Below are 18,958 nucleotides of genomic sequence, written 5' to 3'. Positions count from 1 at the left end.
GCAATTGTAGTGTTGTTGTCTGATCAACAGAACATTGCAGAGAAGTCTATTAAAGAAAACATTTTTGGTATTGTTTGGTAAATACCCGCACAACACAGTATTATTACCAGCACTCCTTAAATAATTTCTTCCATACATTCTGAAACAACTTAACTGTTAAAGGCACTCTACAATGACTCAATCTCGCCAGTCTACAAGCTCTGATAAAGTCACACAGTTTCTGGTAGCTTCCTCCCTTGACATACCAATATATTTTTAAAAATCTACTCTATAGAAGTAAAGTACTCCAACTTTTCCCAGCAGGATCTTCTTTCTCTTGAAACTCACATTTTGGTTGCAGTTAAATCGATTTTTCTGCATGAATGGAAAACGAGTGAAACAATACTGAAAGTGGTTCAAGTTATCTAATTTCACAGTACATCCTAATTTATGACTTATGTAGTACTGTCTGCTCGAACCCATCATAAGAAGCTAAAAAGAAAGTACTCTTGGTATAACTCACACCATTATATCCTGTTTCCTCAGAACTCCTGTGCTGGGAAAGGATGAGTAAACATACCAAATTTCTTTAAGAGATAACTTGTTTATGATTAACATTCTTTTAATGTAGGGAAAAACCAAAAAGCTTTAATCCTGAAGAGTTCAGTAATTATTTTCCATTGCATTCAATCATTCTCACTTGTGAAAGAGTGAAAAACTTTCCTATTCTTGTGGCACGCCTAATAGTTCTTAATATGCATTGTGTTTCCATACATATAATGAGCAGACTTTAATGTCTACTGGCTTCAACTCCAATGAAACTTTTTTCAGGTTATGTACTTGCCACATGGGGAGTAGTCTATATCTCAAAAGCTTCATTATCAGCTTCCTTGTTGACTACTCAATTCATTCACATTCTTTTGTGCAAAGAGTAGCAATCCTCAAGTAAACTGAGATCCACTTCCTATATGGTGGCGAGCCATATTCAACAGCATATATTAGTATGTAGATTTTTATTTATTCTTACAACTTTGTTCATTGTGCATGGACAAAAGAAGATTACAGTGTCATTTCCAGGTATATCAGGAGAGCCTACCTGGGTACTTAACAGAGCCTTATACCGTCCTGCAGTCAATCACATATGAAAGACTTTTAATGAAAATGGAATTACACGATCTGAATAGAGGGGATTCCACAGTTTTGCCTATACTTATTTCATAATCTGAAGTTTTATCCTGAACAACTATTGATAACTGAAGACAACGTGTAAAACTTTCAACCATCCTATGCAGATAATTCAAACAATAAAAAAGTGCACAAATTAAATATTTAAAATACAGTAATTTACATAACCAGAGCAAAATACAGAACTGTTACAAAACAGTTGCTCACAAAAGCAAGGCCATTTCTTTGCTTTTACAGTTACACAAGTATGCCACATTTTCTCTACTGTCAAATAACAACATAAGTAAATAAATATTTAAATGGCATACATTGGCCACCTTGTATACATCACAACTGCTAATCAGTCACACTGATGCCAAATGAACACTTTGTAGCTGCGACAAAAATCTGAAGGTAATCAGGATTTAAGCCACGAAGCTATTATATTTTAAGTAAATATTCCACTTGTGGTCTATCACAGCTTTCCTGTTTTTAACAAACTGTTTCAGTTATTTGTACTACAACCTGCAGTGGCAACATACAAAAATGTGTATTACTGACTTGTCACAAAGGGTGTAGTGAGGTGCACAACATTCAACTGTTAAGATCTCTTCTTTTAAGTTATAAACTGAACACGGGAATGTGTTATAAAATCACAAAAAAGTATACGGAAACTTTATTTAGAATGTGTAGAGGTACTTACTCAAATGGAATTACATTTACAAATTTTACACAATCTTCATAAAGTAACCATTTTAAAACATGGTACATTATGTTAGCCAATCAATCATAGATCAGAAACAGTCACCATCCTAACATGACTAGCAAGTAAGTCACAATTAATAAGAAAGTCCTCCTATATTCAATACAGCCTTCCAAACCTTCATATGCATACATTGTACAGTACAAGTATTCGGCAGCAGTCTGACACTTCTTCAATACTCTACATTCTACAGCACCAAAACAAGCTACATTAAGGCAGGTATCACAAGTTCGATATAGCATTCTCCAGTTTACACATCATCTGTCTCACAGCAGAGCACAATCATATCCCTTATTTTTAGGTATTTAAAAGATGGTTTATCACTAATATGTTTTCCTTCAGCAGAGGTAACAGTCAGTGCCAAACGTGCTAGAATGATGTCTTACTTTGCACGCACACAAACGTATACTACAGAAAAATGCACCCCATCTACTCATACATTCTTACTATTTTCTTTTGATATATTACCAATTTCTGTTGCACAGTTTTCATATTTGTCCACTTTTTGCATATTACAGATTAAAAAAGAGGAATGGCATTAAAACAAACATTTTGCTGATTGATTATGGAAAATGTGTTTGTGTTTGTAATAAAAGGATTTTTAACTTTCTTTCATTCATACAAACTGGTGAAGGATAGCAGTACTACCTATGGTTAAACTATTGTCCTCATTATATAAAGTTTAAAAAAGCAACCAACAAGAGGAATATTAAGATTATATGCACGCTTTAATCTATCATTACAACAGACAAAAAAGTTCTAAAAGTACGTCAGACTTTAACTGATGAAAAATCAGCCGCACATTCATCCACGACGCACACGTGCACACGCAAACGCACTCAATACCAACTGTGTGTAACCACTTACACAGATTTAGATGCAGGGCAATTTTACTTATCAGTTTTCTTCAGTTACTTCTTACAATATTTAAAAATGCAATGAATCCACAGTTCAAACTAAATTGTGTACATGTTTTTCTTGTCCCAAGCTAACAACGAAAAGAGAGAAAGACTCAGAGAATCGGCTGACGAAATTTTAAAAGTTTCGTGATATTTATGGTGTCCTGCACAAGATGAGTCAAAAATGAATAAAAATAAAAATCTATTTGTACAAACAGTCATCAAGAACTTGCTTTCATTAGTTGTGCATTTCACATCCTTTGATCTGCTTCATTTTTTGATTATATGAAATACCATCTCTCAGTTCCGTAAATTAAGCACTTCTCTCAAACACTGGCTATTTTTTATCCACACAATAAAAAAATGGCAGTACATTCTCTATAATTTAACACACATTTAGATGCTTCCAACTTTGCTCTAAATTTCTTGGTCCATCATTTCTTTTCTTTGTGGAAGGAAATTATTTGCAGAAATTAGCTTCCACACAGCACAAAATATAAAACAGTTTCATACTGAAACTATGTTTCATTGTTTAAACTGATACATAAATTTCAGCACTTCAAAATTTAGTCAATTTTCACTGTGGAATAGATTTTTCTGACAAAAAAGCTGGTGCCAACGTAGCCAACAGTCCCACACATAATTCCCAGGGCCAGGCTGAAAAGTGCCATGTAACCAAAGTAGAAAGCTGTCTGGAACAGGCCATACATCCTGTGAACAAAAAAGCAAATGACACTGTAAACAATTACTTTCAGCACCTTAACTTAAAATGATTTGCCATTTTATACAACATCTCCCAAGAACCAAAACAGGAAAATGAAGTAAAAAAGTAAAGAAATCAAATAACTTCCACAAAACTATTATTCCTGAAATATTTATTGGGTATAGAGTCATACATGCTGTGTGATATCAAAATTACCCTCTTTCACCATTACAGTTGCATATTTTTTATGCTAGTTTTAGTCTAACAAAACTATCTTAAAATCTATGAAGCTACCTATGCAACTAGCAGTACCTGCTGCCCTAACGTGACTAGCAAGAAATGGATATATGAACATGTTTTATGGTTTACAATTGTAATGTACATAGTAACTGGTTTTATTCCTTCCACAACTGATAACAAAGGCAGCTTTAGACAGACACTAGTAACTGCCATAAAAATTGTATGACTGATACAGTGGAAAATAAAGGTTAATTTTAATTTGCGCAAAACTTACTAGATACTATTTGAGAGCTGTGAAACAGAAACTGGATTATGGAACTTGTTAAAAAAAATACAAAGCAGTGTCGCAACATCATGATCAAGAGATCTAGTATTTCAGTGATGTAGAAAAATTGTAAACAGTGATAAATGTGAAACTAAATCTATTACCTATAAAGTACTGCAAAATTAAATGTGTAAATATAGTAATTGAAACTTTGAAGTTGTGAAATTATGTTTTCAAGCAAAGATCACACAATATTTTCTGTGCAAGAGATTTGATGATGTATTTGTTGAATGAATCTAATATGACAATATCCATCGTACTTAAATTTCACATTGTAACAGAAGGCAGCTGTGTGATGAATTGAAATTTTAAATGAACTGGCCTCTGGCTGCAAGGATACTTTACAATTTCTTTATTGCAGTATTGATTTCCGGACTACCGGCTCAACTGCACCTCCTACCTATACATCTAATCAATGCTAGGTTAGCTTCACTGGGACCACAGCTTGCTGGCATCACTGATCAACAACACGTGCAACAAACCTGTGTCTACACCACTACACAAACTTGGCACCACAGTGATTGGCAGTAGTCTACAACTGGTGACGGCTACAGTGTCAGTTTTGTGTTATTGTACACACAGGTTTGTTGCATGCTGTTGATCAGTGATGCAGTGATGATCAGCAAGCTATAATCCCACAGTTAATTAAACATCGATTAGATGTATAAATAGAAGATGCATCTGAAGATAGGGCTGATAGTCTTGAAACCAATAATGCAATAAGGAAATTGAAAATTAGCTGATTGCTTACGTTGTTTGTTGGTTGGTTGATTGATTTGGGGGAGGGGACCAAACAGCAAGGTCATTGGTCCCATTGGGTTAGGGAAGGATGGGGAAGGAAGTCGGCCATGTCCTTTCACAGGAACTATCCCGGCATTTGCCTGAAGTGATTTAGGGAAATCACGGAAAACCTAAATCAGGATGGCTGGACGCGAGTTTGAACTGTCATACTCCCGAGAGTGAGTCCAGTATGCTAACTGAAAACTAGCATCATATCCAGAGACCAATTTATTTATAATTTCAATACCTGTTGTCATTTTTGATGTGGTTCTTTCATCACTTTAAGATGAGTGTATGCTAGCAACTTTCAATCTATCTCCAGAACTATTTATGACAATTGGTTTCAGGCTCTCTGTGGTATTACGGGGGTTGTACCAAAAATAAGGTTCTCTATGAGCTACAGCCTTGAGGGATGGTCCTACACTAAATCCGACAACAGTGCCGTGCGCAGTGGTTACCCCACTCTAAGAGCCCACCCATCCGTGATTTGCAATGTTGCTCAGTGTTAGCTTGGCAGCTGTCAGAGATGGAAGTGTTGATCGCCACTCCTGCGAAGTGCGAGGTTTGAGAAGTAATCTGGTTTCTCCACACAAGGAAGTCACCATCTGTGGAGATTAATCAGCAACTGACGTAAGTTTACAGTGAAGAGTGCATGACCATTCATGCATGTCGGCAAATGGTGCAGGGCTTTTGCTGAGGGTCACATGGAAATTTATGATGAAGAACAGAGTGGAAAACCACCAGTTTCGGATGCGATTGTCCAGAAAATCAACAGTGAGCTGCTCAAAGATTGGAGAGTCACTGTCCGTGAACTTGTTGAAAGCATTCGTGAAGCTTCCCATGGCACAATTAAAGAACTTCAACAAAAACGTTGGGTACCCCAGATATCCCGGATGCTGACTGACGGACACAAGGAGCAACGCGTTGACTGTGCTCGAAAGATTCTTCAACAATGTGAGGTGGGGAGGCAACAAGGAGAAGCTGTTGGACTCCATCGTCACGGGAGATGAAACTGTTTCATTACACACCCGAAACAAAACAAAAGTCTCATCAGTGGTGTCACTCTGGTTCACCGCCACCAAAGAACTTCAAACAAACGCAGCTGGCATGAAAGGTTATGGCAATTGTGTTTTGGGATCGGAAGGGGGTATCCTCATCGATTTCATGCCACCTGAGACGACAATAAGCGCTGACAGATATTGTGAAACACTGACCATCCTCCGGAAGCAATTCAGAACCACCAGAGAGGACTACTGATGGAGGAAGTAGTGGTGCTTCTTCAAGACAACACTCAACCCCACGTCGCTTTTCAAACACAGGAGCTTTTGAAGATATTTGTGTGGACTGCTATGCCCCATTCCATGTACAGCCCGGACTTAGCCCCCAGCAATTATCACCTCTTCCCTCAAGCTAAAGGGACACTTAAGTGGCAAACGCTTCAAGACGGATGGTGAAATCCAAGCAGAGATCACACACTTCCTCAATGGGTTGGCAGGAGACTACTTCGACTTAGGAATACAAAAGCTGGAGCACCGTCTTCAAAAGTGTCTTAAAAAAAAAATGGAGACTATGTTGAAAAATGACAAAAGTGTAAGCTTCTCAATTATGTATAAATTAATAACATTAAACAATGTTTTCTATTTGTAAAAAATATGGGAATCTTTCTTTTGTCACTTCTATAGTCACTAGTCCATACAATGATTTGTGTAGCTCTCCTCACTAATATATCTTGCCCAAGTCTTTTCATGTCTACCTAATGACTGCATCTTATATCTATTTGGACTGTTACTGATTCAGGCACTGATATTCCTCCCTCCAACAGCCACTCTCTCTCAATGGCATCCTCTTCGATAAATATTACAGCATTATTAAGTCCCCTTTTTTGATCTCTCCTATTGGGTCTGCTCAGGAGGACAATATCAAGAAAAATAAACGGTCTACAGAATATAGTGTGGAATGTTAGACCCATAGTGTGCATGTTAAGACAGTTTAAACAAAGAAATGGATGAGTTGAACCTTCATACAGTGGGAATTAGTGAAGTGCAGTGGCAGAAAGAATATAACATGGTCATGTGAAGAGTTCTAATAAAAAATAAGAAAATAATGTGGATGAGGCTAGTTTGGACAACACAGTGAATCCATTATCGTAGCAAACACAGACAGCAAAGTAGTAAGTTCATACACCTACTAACTCTGCAGATAATGAGGAGACGAAACAATGTATGATGAGATACAGGAAATTATTAAAATCTTTAACAGAGATGTGAAGAGGGATGAGGAACTGGAATTCAGTAGCAGGAAAAGGAAGGAGGACAAATAGTAGAACATGGACTGGGCAGAAAGTAATGAAAGGGGAAGCTGTATGGTAGAATTTTGCACATAGAATAATTTAATCATTGCCAACACTTGGTTTCAGAAATTGACAAAAGAAGACTATATACTTGGATGAGACCTGGAAATGTTGAAAGGTTTCAAGTAGTAACACAAGGATTTCAAAAACGGATTTTATACTGCAAAACATCTGTGGAGCCAGATGTGGCATCAGAACATAATTTACTGATTAGAAACTGTAGATTAAAACTGAAGAAATATAGGAAATTAGAGAGATGGGACCTGGATAACAAGAAGAATCACTGGCTGTTGAGAGTTTGAAAGGCAGCTTAGTCAATGGCTGACAAACAGGGAACTGGAATACAACAGAAGACAAATGGGTAACTTTGAAAGATGAGATTGTGAAGAAGCAAATGATCAAATGCGCAAAAAGACAAAGTGCAGTACAATTCTTACATAACACATGAGATATTTAATGTAATTGATGAAAGGAGAAACTATAAAAATCCATGAAGTGAAGCTGGAAAAGTAGTATACAGATGTATAAAAAAAATGAGGCTGACAGTAAGTGCAAAATGGCAACGCAGAAATACATAACTGCTGAAGCACATCTGTCTGCAGGAATTATGGATGCTGTCTTTTGGAAAACTAAAGCAACCTCTGGAGAAAAAAGAAGCAGTTCTATGAATAACAAGAGCTCAGCTTGGAAGCCTGCACTGCACAAAGGAGGAAAGATTGAAAGGTAGAAGTAATACAGAGAAGAACTACACAAAAGAAGCAAACTTTAAGACAATGTTATGTTAAGGGAAGAATTATAGTTGAGACAGAGTATGAACATCCTTGACAGCCAGTAGCATTTATGTCAGCTTACTGCAAAGCACCAATGGCTGCAAGCAAAAACAGTAGCCCCCAAAGAGCTGTAACAACAATTAGGTGTTGCTATAGAGACATTTAGAAAATCGCATTACCTTGTTGGTTGCGGTAGGCCCACAAAACTGCCATGCACAGTCCACTGCAACTGACGAGATCAACTTATGCCAGCTAACTACATATGAAGATGAAGTGGGAGATACAGTGAAAAGAATTTTACAAAGCACTATAAGATGCAAGTCAAAAGAAGGCACCTGGAGCAGACAACATTCCCACAGAATTACAGAGATCCTTGAGAAAACATACCAGGATTTAACTATACCATCTGGTAACCAAGACATATGAGACAGGCGAAATATCTTCGCATGTCAAGAAGGAAGTAATAATACCATTCAAAAGAAATCAGTGCTAACAGATGTGAATACTACAGAACCGTAAGTGTAATAAGTCATGGTTGCAATGGAAGCAATATTATGAAAAGGAAAGTTGCTACTCACCATATAGCAGACTTTCTGAGTCGCAGATAGGCACAACAAAAAGACTGTCACAAATAAAGCTTTCAGCCATTAAGGCCTTCTTCAAGAATAGACATACAAACACAACTCACACACACGACTGCAGTCTCAGGCAACTGAAACCACCTCAGACTTGCATTGTGTGTGTGTGTGTGTGTGTGTGTGTGTGTGTGTGTGTGTGTGTGTGTGTGTGTGTATTGATTGTTGATGAAAGACTTAATGGCCGAAAACATTTTTTTGCGACAGTCTTTTTGTTGTGCCTATCTGCAACTCAGCATCTCCAGTATATGGTGAGTAGCGACTTTCCTTTTCATAATATTGTTACATTCCATGCTGGATTTTCCATTGTTTGATATACCGACATGAATTATTTACAGAAGACTGTAAAGACTATTACAAGCCAACAGGGAAGAATATCAACATGATTTGTGGGAAAATGTTGGAACACACAAGGCAACACTGACCCTACAACTTTTTTTAGAAGATAAAATGAAGAAAGGGAACTTACATTCACAGCATTTCTAGATTTGGAAAATTCTTTTGACACTGTTAACTGGAATAAACTGTTTCGAACTTGGAAAGTTGTACAGATAAAATACCAAGAGCAACTCATACCAAAACCTAACTGCAGTTTTAGGGGTCCAAGGATAAGAAAGGGTACTGAGAAAAGAGTAAGACAGAGCTGTAGCATATCCCCAATATTATTCATTACATATAATGACAATGAAAATTCGAAGTTCAGAGAGATGAAATAAAAACTTTGAGGTTTGCTGATGACATTATAACTCAGTCTGAGACAGCAAAGGACCTGGGAGATCATTTGACATTTGAAAAGAGGTTATAATAATGAAGGAAAACATGGATAAGGGGAAGTAGTTGACCTAAATCAAGTGATGCTGAGGGAAGTAGACTAGAAAATAACACACTTCTTTTAGTGAGTTTTCCTGTATGGACAGCAAAACAACTGATGATGCCCAAAGTAAAGAAGACAGAAACCGCAGACTGGCAATAGCAAGGAAAGTGTATCTGAAAACAGGAATTTATTACACTGGATACAAATTTAAATGTTAAAGTCTTTTCTGAAAATAGTTGTTGCTCAGACAAGAGATTAGAAGCTTTTGAATATGGACAAAAAAAGCAGATTTTTCCCCCCCAGTTAAAAATACACTTTTTCCCATGTGAAAATACACTACATGACAGGTGAAAGTATTTTTTTTTCTATGTTCTGTAACAAAATACTTTCCATCAGAGCTGTAGAACTTATGAATCCTTTGAATGATAAAGGTTTTATACATCAGTACAGAACCTTCCGGCACTTTAGTAAATGAAACCCAGTAAAAACAATGTATTTCAGAAATACACTCCTGGAAATGGAAAAAAGAACACATTGACACCGGTGTGTCAGACCCACCATACTAGCTCCGGACACTGCGAGAGGGCTGTACAAGCAATGATCACACGCACAGCACAGCGGACACACCAGGAACCGCGGTGTTGGCCGTCGAATGGCGCTAGCTGCGCAGCATTTGTGCACCGCCGCCGTCAGTGTCAGCCAGTTTGCCGTGGCATACGGAGCTCCATCGCAGTCTTTAACACTGGTAGCATGCCGCGACAGCGTGGACGCGAACCGTATGTGCAGTTGACGGACTTTGAGCAAGGGCGTATAGTGGGCATGCGGGAGGCCGGGTGGACGTACCGCCGAATTGCTCAACACGTGGGGCGTGAGGTCTCCACAGTACATCGATGTTGTCGCCAGTGGTCGGCGGAAGGTGCACGTGCCCGTCGACCTGGGACCGGACCGCAGCGACGCACGGATGCACGCCAAGACCGTAGGATCCTACGCAGTGCCGTAGGGGACCGCACCGCCACTTCCCAGCAAATTAGGGACACTGTTGCTCCTGGGGTATCGGCGAGGACCATTCGCAACCGTCTCCATGAAGCTGGGCTACGGTCCCGCACACCGTTAGGCCGTCTTCCGCTCACGCCCCAACATCGTGCAGCCCGCCTCCAGTGGTGTCGCGACAGGAGTGAATGGAGGGACGAATGGAGACGTGTCGTCTTCAGCGATGAGAGTCGCTTCTGCCTTGGTGCCAATTATGGTCGTATGTGTGTTTGGCGCCGTGCAGGTGAGCGCCACGATCAGGACTGCATACGACCGAGGCACACAGGGCCAACACCCGGCATCATGGTGTGGGGAGCGATCTCCTACACTGGCCGTACACCACTGGTGATCGTCGAGGGGACACTGAATAGTGCACGGTACATCCAAACCGTCATCGAACCCATCGTTCTACCATTCCTAGACCGGCAAGGGAACTTGCTGTTCCAACAGGACAATGCACGTCCGCATGTATCCTGTGCCACCCAACGTGCTCTAGAAGGTGTAAGTCAACTACCCTGGCCAGCAAGATCTCCGGATCTGTCCCCCATTGAGCATGTTTGGGACTGGATGAAGCGTCGTCTCACGCGGTCTGCACGTCCAGCACGAACGCTGGTCCAACTGAGGCGCCAGGTGGAAATGGCATGGCAAGCCGTTCCACAGGACTACATCCAGCATCTCTACGATCGTCTCCATGGGAGAATAGCAGCCTGCATTGCTGCGAAAGGTGGATATACACTGTACTAGTGCCGACATTGTGCATGCTCTGTTGCCTGTGTCTATGTGCCTGTGGTTCTGTCAGTGTGATCATGTGATGTATCTGACCCCAGGAATGTGTCAATAAAGTTTCCCCTTCCTGGGACAATGAATTCACGGTGTTCTTATTTCAATTTCCAGGAGTGTATCTTTGATGAGCAGCAACATATACACAACATTTTTTTTTTTTTATTAAAAAATTCCGTCACATACAGCACGGCAGCTTCCGAAGCACTGATACTGAGACTGCATTGTGCAATGTGGTTTTGTCAGCCAATCATAGCTCATGTCATGCAATCTAGCCAACCCATGATATTCAGAGCATAGGACACAGCCAATAGCAACATCACTGTAAAGTAGCATGTACACACTAATATGAGAAGTTAATGGTTTAAATTAATATACATACAGTATAGCTACAGGAAAAGCTAAGCTTTCACACACAACATTGGTCGTCAAAATATTTTTGCTGTTTTTTCTTCTGAAGGTGTGGTTAGCAGGATACTATGAGCACATCTTAAATTGCAGCAGCTGAATATTTCTGACACGTACGATTATAAATTTCACTTCCATACACCAAACATTTCATGGGTTACCTGGCTGAATATATGTTCCATCGAGCACTTCAACTTTTCCATAGAAAAGCCAATTATATGAGAAACTGCTCTAGAACTGTCCTTGCATTTTTAAGGACAATTTTACTTCTGAACTTCACTATTGTATAATTTGTAATCTATGAAAGAACTAAAATAAATACGAAAAACTAACCTTGAATGTTGGTCCTTTTTTAGCGTGTGTTACCCTTCAAGATAAATCAAACACAAAGGTGCCAGCAAAATTTTAAGTAATGACATACATGGCTGGTCTTCCGGGCCCAAAATTTTTCTAAGTGAGTGGTACTCAAAGCATTAAGTTTTGAATGAGAGTAAAAATTTCCATGATTTAAGAAATTCATCACACATTCTCACATGTAACACAATTCATCTAGCATAAAAGGAAATTAACTTCGAAAGTAATGCTTCTCAAACCACCATTCAGAATATTTTCCCACGACCTGTTAGAAATTTGAACAGTTGTGATGTCACACTCATTGAAAGCAGTTTTTGTTACCAAGTATCGCAAAGTCTACATCCCAAAGTCTTTGACGCATTTTACTGTTGGCAGACACTTGTGTGCATTTTCTTTGCAATTTAAATTTTATTTTTGTGTTATTATATCATTTATGTTTTACTGTTGCTGTATTATTCTGCAATAGTGGGCTAAAGAAAAATTCCTTGTTAGAGTACAAAAATTTAATTGAAAACAATGAAAAATTCCCAGAATTCTCAAAAATTCTGGAGGTTTTCTCCATGCAAACATTTCCAGGTTCTTCCCAGATTTCCCAGTTGTAAGAACTCAGAAGATTAGATGGGTAGATTGGATAACTTATATCAGTACGTTTCACAGAGCCATGCGCTAAAATCCGATTTTTCAGGTGGTAACATCTTGTATCCTACTGATCATAGAGATAAGGGGCCAAGTATTTTGGATAGCCCTTCACCTAGTAATCATTTGTATACCTAACAGGAGAGTGGGCATACTGAAGAAGAACAGGCATACTGATGCTATCATACAGTACATGGTCAAAATTTAAATATTACACATTTTCTCCAGCCAACGCAAATTAAGGAAATCAGTTGGTTCTTTTGCAATAGACGTAGCCTAAGGTGGGCACTAAATTGCTTATAAAAGCGGATTTTTTCATGAGTGGTTCTTGACAAAATCCCCACTGGAAAAAAAGGCACTATGATTTTTGGTTACCAAAATTCTATAATTTCTTTTCATGGAAAATTGTCAAAATTATCCATTACTGAAATTCAGCGTATCAAAGGAACCATACTTATGTGCATAAAATATGTACTATTAACCAGCCTGAGGCATAAGTGTACTAACTGACGTTGTGAACTCATGGCAAGCATTCTGAGGACACCAAACTATGTTTTCAGTCATCATTTTTTCACCAATAAATCTTTATGATGTGGTGTCTCTATATAATGGGCACCTCATGCCTATACAGGCTGTCTAGACCTAGAAATTATTCGATGGTGCCACCTGGCAGCGTAAGCACCTTACAAGAAATTCTTTTGTCACATGAAATTCTTTGTACTTTCAAATCAAACACCAGATTTTTTTTTTTTTTTGGTTGAAAACTTTTTATGGCTTCTGACGTCGAGCGACCAGTAATTTTAATACTGATATTTTGCATTTTATTGTTTTGGACACGTCTGCGTGCATGTTTTACTTTTTTCACGCATTCGATTGCGCTCCACAGATGCAGTAATATTGTAGAGGGCCTTGGAATCGACAGGTGGAGCGCATGCTACGGTAACTTGCACATGCGCGCCTGCGGCACTTTTACGTATAAATAGAGCGACTTGCACTAGCAATCTCCAGTGTCAAACACTCGCCTGAAGATGGCTGTAAGGTTGTCAGCCGAAATATCGCGGAAAGAAGTCGATGAGATCCGGTTGCAATCCCGAAATCTTGTGGAATAAAGATGATGTGACTTACCAAACGAAAGCGTTGGCACGTCGATAGACACACAAACAAACACAAACATACACACAAAATTCTAGCTTTCGCAACACACCGATCACCTGCCACCCTACCTAAAACCTCTTTCCTCATTACCTTAGCCAGCTTCTACTGACCCACAACTTCTTCACTTTTGAAGACCAGACATACCAATAATTAAAGGGAACAGCCATGGGTACCAGGATGGCCCCCTCGTACGCCAACCTATTCATGGGTCGCTTAGAGGAAGCCATCTTGGTTACCCAAGCCTGCCAACCCAAAGTTTGGTACAGATTTATTGATGACATCTTCATGAACTGGACTCACAGTGAAGAACAACTCCAGAATTTCCTCTCCAACCTCAACTCCTTTGGTTCCATCAGATTCACCTGGTCCTACTCCAAATCCCATGCCACTTTCCTTGATGTTGACCTCAACCCTTCCAATGGCCAGCTTCACACGTCCGTCCACATCAAACCCACCAACAAGCAACAGTACCTCCATTACGACAGCTGCCACCCATTCCACATCAAACGGTACCTTCCCTACAGCCTAGGTCTTCGTGGCAAACGAATCTGCTCCAGTCCGGAATCCCTGAACCATTACACCAACAACCTGACAACAGCTTTCGCATCCCACAACTACCCTCCCGACCTGGTACAGAAGCAAATAACCAGAGCCACTTCCTCATCCTCTCAAACCCAGAACCTCCCACAGAAGAAACACAAAAGTGCCCCACTGGTGACAGGATATTTTCCGGGACTGGATCAGATTCTGAATGTGGCTCTCCAGCAGGGATACGACTTCCTCAAATCCTGCCCTGAAATGAGATCCATCCTTCATGAAATCCTCCCCACTCCACCAAGAGTGTCTTTCCGCCGTCCACCTAACCTTCGTAACCTCTTAGTTCATCCCTATGAAATCCCCAAACCACCTTCCCTACCCTCTGGCTCCTACCCTTGTAACCGCCCCCGGCGTAAAACCTGTCCCATGCACCCTCCCACCACCACCTACTCCAGTCCTGTAACCCCGAAGGTGTACACGATCAAAGGCAGAGCCACGTGTGAAAGACCAGCAACAAACTGTCCATTCGCATGAATGGACACAGGCAGACAGTGTTTGTTAGTAATGAGGATCACCCTGTGGCTAAACATGCCTTGGTGCACGGCCAGCACATCTTGGCACAGTGTTACACTGTCCGGGTTATCTGGATACTTCCCACTAACACCAACCTATCCGAACTCCGGAGATGGGAACTTGCTCTTCAATATATCCTCTCTTCCCGTTATTCACCAGGCCTCAATCTCCGCTAATTTCAAGCTGCCGCCACTCATACCTCAACCTGTCATTCAACAACATCTTTGCCTCTGCACTTCCCCCCTCGACTGACATCTCTGCCCAAACTCTTTACCTCTGTATATGTCTGCTTGTGTGTGTGTGTGTGTGTGCGCGCGCGCGCGCGCGCGCGCGCGCGCGCGCGCTCGCTCGCTCGCTCGCGAGTGTATACCCGTCCTTTTTTCCCCCTAAGGTAAGTCTTTCCGCTCCCGGGATTGGAATGACTCCTTACCCTCTCCCCTAAAACCCAAATCTTTTCGTCTTTCCCTCTCCTTCCCTCTTTCCTGACGAAGCAACTGTTTGTTGCGGAAGCTAGAATTTTGTGTGTATGTTTGTGTTTGTTTGTGTGTCTATCGACGTGACAGCGCTTTCGTTTGGTAAGTCACATCATCTTTGTTTTTAGATATATGTAACTATTAGTTGCTTATATATGCCAAAGTATGTACTGGTGTCGAAGTATATAAATAAACTGTCAAAACTTTACTAACCTATAGGATCTGTTTCATACAAGCTGCACATCTTGCATTAACAGGGAAAAGAAGTGTAGCAGCTGAAAAATGTACCTGTTGGAGCACAGAAAACGGTGGAACCACTGCATCAATCTTCATTCCACCTTCCTGACCAAAAATTTTGGCATGTGAACATATTCACATGTTTGTGCTGAAAGAGAGTAGAGGAAAGAGAATAGTGGTGAAAGGGATAGGAGACAGTGATGGTGGGTGGGGGGGGGGGGGGGGGGGGGAGAGAGAGGGAGAGAGAGAGAGAGAGAGAGAGACGGGGGGGGGGGGGGGGCAGTAAAAGAAAAAGAGGGATGGATGAAGACAATAGCACTGAGAGCCCCAGAGATGAGAAATAGTGACGGTCACTGAGAGACAGTGGCAGTGAAACAGGAAGAGAGATGGATGAAGATAGTACCAGCTGGAGCAAAAGAGAGGATACAGTAGAAAGAAATGAGAGATGAGAGGTGGTCATACAGAGACTTGGGGGGGTGAGGAGGGGTATCTGAACAACCCACCTCCCAAGACTGGTGAACACGAAAAAAATTTGTCAATTTTCCCCATTTCCTATACCCATATGTTAAAAGTTTCCCAATCTAGGGTCAAAACCCCAAGCATACCATCCCCAAGGACATGTGTGAAGAGCAGACATTGGAGGTTGAAGAGAAAGACAGCATGCTGCACCAAGCATGGAAGAAAGAGAGAGTGGCAATGGGAGGAGGGAAAAAAAGGGAGGGGGGACAAAGACAATGGCAGTGGGACACAGAGAGAGTGCAACTGGCAAGAGAAGGAGACAGTGGTAAGGAAGAGCGAGATAAGGGATGAAGATGAAGACAAAGACAGTGACAGTGGGAGGGACAGATAGGAGAGAGAGCAAAAAGGAGAAAATGGGAACTGGAAGAGAGAGAGAGTGGTAATGGGAGATACTGAGTATGAAGGTTTCACTATAAAGAGAGAAGGTAAAAGGATTTTTGTTAAAAGAGTGTGAATATGTTCACAAGCCAAAAATCTTTGCTGAGGAAGGCAGAATAAGGACTGAGGCAGATAGTGTCCCCACTTCTGTCAGAAACTTTTAGAGAGGAGCATATCTGTCTTCTTTGTGTTCCACTAGAAGTATTTTTCAGCTGGCACAGAGTATAATTTTATAGCACAACTTAATTAAAGGAAGAGAACAGTTGATAATACATTCTAAGGCTACAAGGAATAGTCATATGAAAAGTGAAGAGAGTGACCGTAGAGGGTAGACAAATTGATTATAGTAAGCAGGTTCAAATTTATGTAGGTTGCAGCAACTATTTAAAGATGAAGAGGCTTGCACAGGAGAGACTACTGTGAAGACTGCATCAAACCAGTCTTTGAAGTGAAGACAACAACAACCACAACCTCTTCATTTACTAACCATGTAATTCAGCATTCTTCTGGAGCACCATGTTTCAATGGTTCCATTCTGCGCACTGTGGGACTTTCCCTATCTCTGAGTGCTGCAATTTACACACTACGCGTAGTACTCAGAATCACTAGACTACTTGCAACATACAGGAGAAATGAAGGCTGAATTAAATCTTGTTGTTGTTGTTGTTGTTGTTGTTGCGGTCTTCAGGTCAGAGACTAGTTTGATGCAGCTCTCCGTGCTACTCTATCCTCTGCAAGCTTCTTCATCTCCCAGTACCTACTGCAACTTACATCCTTCTGAATCTGTTTAGTGTATTCATCTCTTGGACTCCCTCTACGATTTTTACCTGCCACATTGCCCTACAATACTAAATTGGTGATCCCTTGATGCCTCAGAATATGTACCATCAAGCAATCCCTTCTTCTAGTCAAGTTGTGCCACAAATTTCTCTTCTTCCCAATTCTATTCAATACCTCCTCATTAGTTATGTGATCTATCCATCTAATCTTCAGCATTCTTCTGTAGCACCACATTTCGAAAGCTTCTCTTCTCTTCTTGCCTAAACTATTTATCGTCCACATTTCACTTCCATACGTGGCTATGCTCCATACAAATACTTTCAGAAACGACTTCCTGACACTTAAATCTATACTCGATGTTAACAAATTTCTCTTCTTCAGAAACACTTTCCTTGCCATTGCCAGTCTACATTTTTATATCCTCTCTACTTCGACCATCGTCAGTTATTTTGCTCCCCAAATAGCAAAACTCATTTACTACTTTAAGTGTCTCATTTCCTAATCTAATTCCCTCAGCATCACCTGATTCAATTCCATTACATTGCATTATCCTCGTTTTGCTTTTGTTGATGTTCATCTTACATCCTCCTTTCACGACACCGTCCATTCCGTTCAACTGCTCTTCCAAGTCCTTTGCTGTCGCTGACAGAATTACAATGTCATCGGCGAAACTCAAAGGTTTTATTTCATCTCCCTGGATTTTAATACCTACTCCGAATTTTTCTTTTGTTTCCTTTACTGTTTGCTCAATATACACATTGAATAAAATCGAGGATAGGCTAAAACCCTGTCTCACTCCCTTCCCAACCACTGCTTCCCTTTCATGTCCCTCGACTCTTATAACTGCCATCTGGTTTCCGTACAAATTGTAAATAGCCTTACACTCCCTTACCCCTACCACCTTCAGAATTTGAAAGAGAATATTCCAGTCAACATTGTCAAAAGCTTTCTCTAAGTCTACAAATGCTAGAAATGTAGGTTTGCCTTCCCTTGATCTATTTTGTAAGGTAAGTCGTAGCGTCAGTATTGCCTCATGTGTTCCAACATTTCTACAGAATCCAAACTGATCTTCCCTGAGGTTAGCTTCTACTAGTTTTTCTATTCGCATATAAAGAATTTGTGTTAGTATTTTGCAGCCGTGGCTGCAGGAGAGGACTGAGGGAAGGGGGGAGATAAGGGTAGACGACAGGGGGGAGGGAGAGAATGAGGGAGCGCGGGAGGGGAGGGGAGAGAGAGGGAGGGCAGAGAGAGAGGGAGGCAGAGAGAGAGGGAGGGCAGAGAGAGAGAGAGAGAGAGAGAGAGAGAGAGAGGGAGGGCAGAGAGAGAGAGAGAGAGAGAGAGAGAGAGAGAGAGAGAGAGAGGGAGGGCAGAGAGAGAGAGAGAGAGAGAGAGAGAGAGAGAGAGAGAGAGAGGGAGGGCAGAGAGAGAGAGAGAGAGAGAGAGAGGGAGGGAGGCAGAGAGAGAGAGAGAGAGAGAGAGAGAGAGAGAGAGAGAGAGAGAGAGAGAGAGAGAGGGAGGGCAGAGAGAGAGAGAGAGAGAGAGAGAGAGAGAGGGAGGGCAGAGAGAGAGAGAGAGAGAGAGAGAGAGAGAGGAGAGAGAGAGAGAGAGAGGGAGGCAGAGAGAGAGAGAGAGAGAGAGAGGAGAGAGAGAGAGAGGGAGGGAGGGCAGAGAGAGAGA

At 40.9% G+C, this 18,958-nt stretch overlaps 1 protein-coding gene across 1 annotated transcript in view; it reads right to left on the bottom strand.

Annotated features, from left to right (window-relative positions):
• Positions 1 to 977: 977 nt before the first annotated feature.
• Positions 978 to 18,958, bottom strand: part of LOC126457018 (transmembrane 9 superfamily member 3) — a 111,291-nt gene continuing 93,310 nt past the window's right edge. The window contains exons 11-13 of the mRNA XM_050092990.1: positions 17,199 to 17,225; positions 7,168 to 7,184; positions 978 to 3,540 (exon numbers count right to left, since the gene is read on the bottom strand). Of these exons, the coding sequence (XP_049948947.1) occupies positions 3,372 to 3,540; positions 7,168 to 7,184; positions 17,199 to 17,225 (213 nt within the window). The 3' untranslated portion in view covers positions 978 to 3,371. The remainder of the gene's footprint in view (positions 3,541 to 7,167; positions 7,185 to 17,198; positions 17,226 to 18,958) is intronic.

The sequence above is a fragment of the Schistocerca serialis genome, chromosome 2 (genome assembly GCF_023864345.2).
Source record: "Schistocerca serialis cubense isolate TAMUIC-IGC-003099 chromosome 2, iqSchSeri2.2, whole genome shotgun sequence".
NCBI lineage: Eukaryota > Metazoa > Arthropoda > Insecta > Orthoptera > Acrididae > Schistocerca > Schistocerca serialis.
The sequence above is the reverse complement of the archived record's forward strand: the minus strand, read 5'-3'. Positions and strand labels throughout refer to the sequence as shown.